Source organism: Struthio camelus, chromosome 5, assembly GCF_040807025.1.
Source record: "Struthio camelus isolate bStrCam1 chromosome 5, bStrCam1.hap1, whole genome shotgun sequence".
In the NCBI taxonomy this organism is placed as follows: domain Eukaryota; kingdom Metazoa; phylum Chordata; class Aves; order Struthioniformes; family Struthionidae; genus Struthio; species Struthio camelus.
The window spans coordinates 17,987,583-17,994,896 of NC_090946.1; the positions used below are offsets into that span (position 1 = coordinate 17,987,583).

At 59.3% G+C, this 7,314-nt stretch overlaps 1 protein-coding gene across 2 annotated transcripts; it reads left to right on the forward strand.

Annotated features, from left to right (window-relative positions):
* Nucleotides 1-632: 632 nt before the first annotated feature.
* SYT8 (synaptotagmin 8) lies at nucleotides 633-5,078 on the forward strand. Of its 2 annotated transcripts, XM_068944783.1 has the most exons (9): nucleotides 633-766; nucleotides 1,557-1,676; nucleotides 2,046-2,203; nucleotides 2,868-2,963; nucleotides 3,175-3,342; nucleotides 3,538-3,705; nucleotides 3,779-3,896; nucleotides 4,101-4,234; nucleotides 4,467-5,028. In XM_068944783.1, exons 2-9 carry the CDS (start codon nucleotides 1,574-1,576, stop codon nucleotides 4,698-4,700), a joined length of 1,179 nt encoding a protein of 392 aa, XP_068800884.1. In that variant the 5' UTR covers nucleotides 633-766; nucleotides 1,557-1,573; the 3' UTR covers nucleotides 4,701-5,028. The 2 variants fall into 2 exon arrangements, with proteins under 2 accessions (XP_068800884.1, XP_068800883.1); XM_068944782.1 differs by lacking the exon at nucleotides 633-766 and having other exon boundaries at nucleotides 1,162-1,676; nucleotides 4,467-5,078.
* Nucleotides 5,079-7,314: the final 2,236 nt, after the last annotated feature.

The following is a 7,314-nucleotide window of genomic DNA, read 5'->3' on the forward strand; positions in this document are numbered from 1 at the left end:
CGCGCATCCAAGGCGGCAAAGCGCCGAAAACCGCCCGGCGGCCGGTCCCCGGGGAAGCCCCAAAAAGCCCCCAAAGGGTCTTCCTTCCCCCTTTGGTTTCCCAAGACCTTATCTGCGTTTAGCAAGGGGGAAGGCTGCTGGGGTGCTCACCCCACCTGCCGGCCCCGGTGGCACCCGTCGCCCCGCGGTCCCCCGCCTCCTCGTCGCTGGGCCGAGCGCAAAAATGCTCCTTTGGTCACGTTTTGTTGGACTTCTTGCTTTCGGGTGGCCACGGGGAAAGATCCCAGCCGGGCTCGCGGGTCCGGGCCGTCCGGGGTGGCGGGTTCGCGCCTGGGAAGGCTCCTTCCTGCCGCGGTTTGGTCGCCTTGCGGCACCGCCGCGTCTGTCGGCCGCCGCGGGGTGCGTTCGAGGTGAAGCTGTGCCCGGCTGGCAGGGCGAGGGGAGGCAGGAGCAAGCGGTAGGAGGGCTGCCGTGTCCCCGGCGGGACGTCGTCCCGCCTGGAAAGCAGCCGGCGTCGGGGGGGACGGGGGGTGCCAGCCCCCGGCGAGAAGCCCGCGGGGCGCTCCGTCAGCAGCGGGAAGCTGGCGTGCCGCGCGGGGCAAAATCCCGCCCTCGGGACGAAGCCGGCGCGTGGAACAGCCCAGCGAAATACCAGTTGTCCGCCGGCGGCCGCGGCGTTCGTCCTGCAAAGCTCGCCGCCTCCCTCCGGCCTTTCCCGGCGAGGAATAAGGCCGCGGGAACCGGCGCCGGGAGCATCCCCAGGGAGGTAGGAACCGGGGAGGGAGACCTCGGGGAAGGGAACTAGAGAGCGTTTCCCTCCCCGGGGGGCAGGCGTTGCTTCCTGCTCGGCCGGCGTCTCCCTGCTGGCGGGTCTCCTCTCGCCCTGCTTGGCTGCCCGAGCAGATTTAACGGCGATGACGGCAAATCCCACCAAAAACTGTGTGCCCGCCCCCCAGCCCCGCAGCGGAGGGACTGGGCTGGCTTTGCCGGCTCGCCCTCGCCGGAGGTCTCCAGCAAGGAAAGGGCAGCTTGGGAAGCGGTCGGTGGCCGAGGACCCCCCCCACCACCACCACACTGCTGGAGACTTCGTCCCCGGCGGGACTCAGGGCGCCGGCGCAGCTGACTGGGCGGCGCTGGTGCGAACGGGATTCCTGAGATGCCAGGGCTGGGTCGGAGGCGCCTGCTGCAGCGCAGCCGGTTTTTTCCACCCCGTTTCCGCCTGCCCCCCCCCCCCCCCAACCTGGCTCGGCAGGGCCCCGAAAGGGAGAGCTCCTGTTTCGGCAGCCCAGTCGTCCCTCGGACCAGAGGGAAACTCTCTGGTCGATCCCCCCCTCCGCCCCAACCTTGCTCGAGGTGCCCCCAGCCCGAGCCCGCTCTGCCCCCGTTTCACGCCTGGTTTCTCAAGTGGCCAAGCCCTATGGGCGTCCACCGCGTCTTTATCTCCGCTTTTTTAATCGTTATTTGCTCTTTCGGAGGCGTGAGGGGAGGTGGCGAGGAGCGCCCGCGCCTCCGCCAAGGAAATCGCTCTCCGGTGACCTTGCGTTTGCTTTTCTCAGGTGGCCCGAGCTGAGTCATGGCCAAGTGGGCAAGAGCCGGCGGCTCGACCGCCCGGCCGCTCTCCCGCGGCCCCGCCACACGGCCCGGCCTCGCCGGCACCTTGCCCAGCCGGATCCCGCGTGAGTAGGAGCCCCGGGGTGGGCCAGGGTCTTTCGTTGGAGGGGGGGGGTCTCCCGTGCTATGGGAAAGGCCAAAGGTCCGCGTGAAAGATGGAGAAGGCGGGGAGTGGAGGAGGGAGAGGAGCGAAGGAGGAGCGCGGGAAGCGAGGCGGGGGCGACGCAGCCCTCCGGGTGGTATTCGGCGCGGCAGGGGCATCTCAGCTTTCCTTACGGGGAGACTCGGTTTCCGGCTCTCGTGGTTGTAGAGGAAATACTGGAGGTGCAACGCCTTAAGGCTGAAAAAGCCCGGAGGTGGATTTGAAAGTGCTCTACACCTTTTGCTTGGTTTTAACTCTTCTGTCCACCTCTGTCCTCTGAACGCCGCGCCAGTACCCAAATGGGCGCTCATTGCTGTGGCCGTCGCTGTGGCCGTTCTCCTCCTCCTCTTCCTCATCTGCCTCATCAAGTGCTGCTGCTGCAAGAAGAAGCCCAAGAAGAAGGAGAAAGTCAACTTGCTTTCCTTGAGCGGCTCCACCGCAGCCAGCCTCGTACGTTGTGCTTTCCCTGCTCTGGCCCTTGCTTGCGGTGCGGTGCTCTGCTCCTGCGCGTCCCCCTTGCAGGTGCCAGGTGGTCCCAGGCTGAGGGGCTCCGTGGTGGGTGTCCAGTTGGACCCTCCCTACCGAGGGACACCTCGGCACTTCCAGGGCGCGTTTCAGACCAGAGAGGGGATGTGTTGCCATAAAGCTGCTCTTGTGTGTGGCTCCAGCTGGGGCCTGAGATCTCACCTTGCCCCTGGATGGAGAGGGAAAGCCTCCGGACAGGGTGCAATCTCCAATTGCAGCTTGAGGATCCTGTGTAGGCTACAGGGGTAAATCAACAGAGCCTCTCCTCGGCTGGGCTGTGCTGCTTGGCTTTTATCAATATGGCCTGGCTTCCGGCTGGTTACCAGCACGTAGTGGGGGGGCTTTCTGAAGTCTGAGGTTTAAAGCATCTCAGTCTGTCAGATGTATCCAGCAGCGTGATGGGAGGGTGCTCGGCCTGGTGCCTGGCCTCGCCGGTCTGGAGCAGAGCAGGAGGCTTGCTGGGGCTGCACCGTCCCTGCGCCGCTGGCACGAAGCAGCCTCTCCGCGGGCAGCTTTGCTCCGGGGACTTGGCCCAGCACCCCCGGGCTCCCGTGCCAGGCTCGAGGTGACTGCTGCTTCCTTGCCGCAGGTGCAGCCTGAAGTGGAAGACCTGGAGCGTGGCCCCGAGGACAAGAAACGCGGGAAGCTGCAGTATTCCCTGGAGTACAACCTCCGCGGGCAGGAGGTAGGGCTCCCTGCGCTGGGGCGAACCACTGGGGCCTTTCTCCTGCCAGTCCCCCAGCACTTTCTCTTGCACGGTCCCTCTTCTCTGTCCACCAAGGGAGACCCCAATATCCAGGCCATACTCTGCCATTTTTTGCTGATCCCCAGGACTGCTCCATTCACGTGGCCATGTCCTCCTCTGCAGAGTCACCTTGTGTGCTCTTCCTTCTCAGATGAAAGTCGGTGTGAAGCAGGCAGCCGACCTGAAGGCCATGGACAGTGGAGGGACATCTGATCCGTACGTTATTGTGTACCTAACATCCGACATGAAGAAGAAGTATGAGACCAAGGTTTACCGCAAGACCCTGAACCCTGTCTTCAATGAGAGCTTCGCTTTCCAGGTAAGAAATAAAAGGCTGCTGGTCCTTCCTTGGTCCTACTGAGAGCACTGCACGGATCCTGCTCCCAAGGCACAAACATATCTGGGCAGAGAGGTGTCTTCGCTGCAGGCATGGGGAAGCAGCAGAGCAAAGGACCTGCTGCCACGTCTGCTGCGGCGGAAGAGTGAGAGGGTGCTGTGGGATCCTCCTCTGCAGGTGCCCCAGGCAGAGGTGCCCGAAACCACGCTGGTGATGCAGGTCTATGACTTCAACCGCTTTGCCAAGCATGACATCATTGGAGAGGTCCGCCTGCCCCTGGCCAGCATCAACCTGCAGCATGCCATCGAGCAGTGGAGTGACCTTGTGGCCACCAGCAAAGTGGAGGTTGGTCCTGGGAGGCTAGGTGCCTCAGCCCTGGCTCTCCATCTGATACTCACTGCTCGCATCTCTCCAACAGCAAGAGCAGCTTGGCGAGGTCTGCTTCTCACTCCGCTACGTCCCCAGCACCGGCAAACTGACTGTGGTGGTCCTCGAAGCCAGGAAGCTTAAGAGGATGGACTCCCATGGGCTGTCAGGTCAGGAGGGCCCCTTCTATTCAGATCTCTCTCTCTCCTTGCCCGGGATGGGCGTAGCTTCCCTTGATGATAGCAGTGAGGAGTGATACATGGGAAAAGAGGCTTTAGACCCCATTACCAGGCACGCCAGCTCTGCCTGGGACAGCCAAGCAGGCCGAACAATAGCTGTCACTTGTCCCAGCCACGTTCTCTCTCTTCCCGCAGATCCTTTTGTCAAAGTGCATCTCATCCTGAACAGGAAGAAGTGGAAGAAGAGGAAGACAAGCGTGAAGAAAAATACCTTAAGCCCTTACTTCAATGAGGTGTTTGTTTTTGAGGTGCCTTTCAATCAGATTCAGGTGGGTTTCCCCTGCCTGGAGGACATCTCAAATCAGTGCTCCTCCCTCTGCCCCATAAAGCTTGCTGATAACACACGTGTGACCGAAGGCACAGTTGCGCTTGCGAGTGCCTGACCTTCTGTGGTCACTGTTGCATGCTCCCTCTCCCTGGGCACCCTTGGCCAGTGGTTGCTGAGACGTGTCCGGTGGGCAAAGCGGCCTCCCGCTCACCATCTTCCCCGTTTCCCCTTAGAATGTGGACTTGGTCATCTCTGTTTGGGATCACGACAAGGTGACCAAGAACGAGCAGATCGGCAAACTCCTCCTGGGCTGCCGGGCCACAGGCAATCAGCTCCGGCACTGGTCCGACATGCTGTCCAACCCCCGGCGGCCCATCGCCCAGTGGCACAGCCTGCAAGCAGTGGACGTGGTCGACAAGGCCCTGGGGCTGAAAACTCACCTCAAGCTGCCCCTGCCCATCAGATAGGGGGGCTCCTGTGCCTCCCTCGGCTCGCCCTCACAGGATATGGGACCAACCACAGGCCAGGCTGGGCAGACCTACGTCTCTTTCTAGCCGAGGCCGAGAGGCGAGCTGGTTGCTAGTGCCCAGTATAGCACCGAGAACCAGCACAGCACAGCACAGCCCTGTGGAGCAGGGTGGCAGTGAGCAGGGGACGCTAGAGGGGACGGCATGGGCATGGGAACCAGCTCGTCGCATCTGCTGGTGGGTGGAGGGGAGATATGCCCAGAGCTTCGAGCTCATGCGGTAGCAGTGAGTCTGTCAATGTTTTTGAAGTAGAGGACTGATGTGCTAGCACCCCGGCGTGGGTATTTATTTCAGCTGCGAATAACCAGGCAAGGGGTGAGCTCTTGGCTACTTCTTAACCGTGTCCTGGAGAGGTGGAAGGAGGGAAGACTTTTGAACAAGGCAAAGATCCTGAGAAACGTTGAGAGAGAGAATGGGCTGATGAGGAAGGTATCAGAGATGGACCAGCAGGACCAGCTCTTTGCTCTGTGATAAGCATACTCTGTGCCCTGGCAAAATGCTAAATGAAATGAAGCCAGGGAGCAAACCCAACCTCTGGATTCTTGCTTGGTCCTGCTGTTTCACTGTTAGCCTGTTCCTGGCCCAATTTTGGCCCGTGCTGCCTTGCATGCCCTGAGAAGTGGCTTGGGATGGGACTCTCCGGCTTTCATCCCTACGGATGGGGCTGCACCATTTGCATCCCTATCTGCCCTGCACAATCTTCTGACACTGGCAGCTGGAGGTGCTGTCGTGGAGGGGGACTAGGGCACATCCCTCATCCTCTCACTTTCCCGCTGTGGGTGGCTGCTCAGGGCTGCCTTCTTGCATTTCTTCTGGGCAGGCTGCGTGTCCTCCGGAGGCTCCTTGTTCCCTTGGCCCCTCTGCTCTGCCTCGCAGTCCCTTGGGGTGGAGGTGCGTAAGTAAATGTCCCTCATGGTCGGCCAGGTATGCTGAAGAGAGGCCGATCTCCTGCCTGTCCCTGCAATGCTATGGTTTGGGTGGCTCGGGGGCAGTTCCTCTGACCTTCTGCAGGAGGAAACCTGGCTGCCTGGGCTGACTCCAGCACAGCATCCTTCAGGGCTCAACAGGGCTGGTGCAAAGGATGTGCCCCAGCAGCTCCCCAAACATATATTTCGAGGAGACGTTTAGGGAGGGAATCGCTCTCGAGCGAGTTTTTTGCTTTAACTGAGGAGACTTAAGCCAGATTTGCTCCGATGTGCCTTGACACCTATGCCTGCCTTTGTGTCCCCGCTCCCACTGAAGGAGTGCCATGGGAAAGGGAAGGGAGGGAATTGCCCTTTCTCTAAAATACTCCAGGAAACAACTCCAGTCTCCTGGCCTCGTGCTACAAGGCAGCCATAGCATAGGGAAGATTTGGCCTCGTTCTGTGTTTGGGCCCCAAAGCCAAAAGGAATGTAATTCGCACCAGTGCTATCGGGTGGGATAGCATCCTGCAGGCATCCTGCAGGGAGCTGCAGAAGCAACACTAATAGCTATTGTCTGGCCTCCAGAGCTGGGGAGAGCTGGACATGTTAGTGTAGAGCCACTAATATTGGAAAGCAGTTAATCTTCAATCACCTGGAGTTGCTCTGAATGCCTATTGGAGAGTTAGTCAAATACTGTGAAGCTGAGGAAGGTGGTGAAAACTCTCAATAGAGATTAATAACCTGAGCTTAACTAAAAACAAAGAGCTGGTACGTCTGCTTCTTAATAAATGTTCCCTTGGCTTAATAGTGGCTGTGATGAAGGAAGAAATGACAGGGTTGTTTTGAAATTGCTGTACTAAGTGGAGTGTGGCTTCTGTTGGGAAAACAGCGTGTGATGGCTCCAGTTAATGAACTGGAGGAGAAAATCAGTCACCTGAGAAATACTTGTTAAAGGGTACTGAGTAAATTAAAGCCTCGACCTTAAACCGAGACAGGATGGGCCATTCAGAAGGGAACGTCTCTGAATGGGGTTTGGGGTCCAGAATACATCTCCAGGTTGGTTTTGGATATGCTTCTGGGGCAAGCAGGGGCAGCTCAGCACTAGTGGGGCGAGCCTCTGTGTGCTAAAACTCAACAAACCAATTAATTTGCCCGAGAGGGGAGATGGGCTTCCCTTGTCTGTGGTTGCTTTTTCCCTCCCTGGCTGCGTTTCACGCTTTTGCAGCGAGGCTTTTGGCACCCTTCTGAGCTCTCCTCCTCTGAAGGCATCCTTTCAGTATCTGCTGGCGGTTGCTTGAAGCAGGGTTGGTGGAATTTGGCTGCATTTCATGGCTTTTTTTCCCTGCCGTGACTTCACAGTGCCCAGGTTACTTTTTGCGGGAAGGAAGACGGCCCTGTCTCATGCACGAGCCCCGTGGGCGGAAGGACTGGGCTCTTCTCTTGTGTCCCCATCAGCGCCTGCTGGTGGCCTTGGCAAGGTCAGCTGTCTCCCCAACACGTCTCCAGCCGGGACAATGTACTTGTACTTGGAGAGCTGAGCATGCAACTGCATTTCCAAAGCAGGCAGATTCCCCCACAGGAGATGTAATAAAAACCAAACCTCTGTTCATTAAATGAGCGGGAAACCAGTTTGTCTGCAGCTTGTAAGC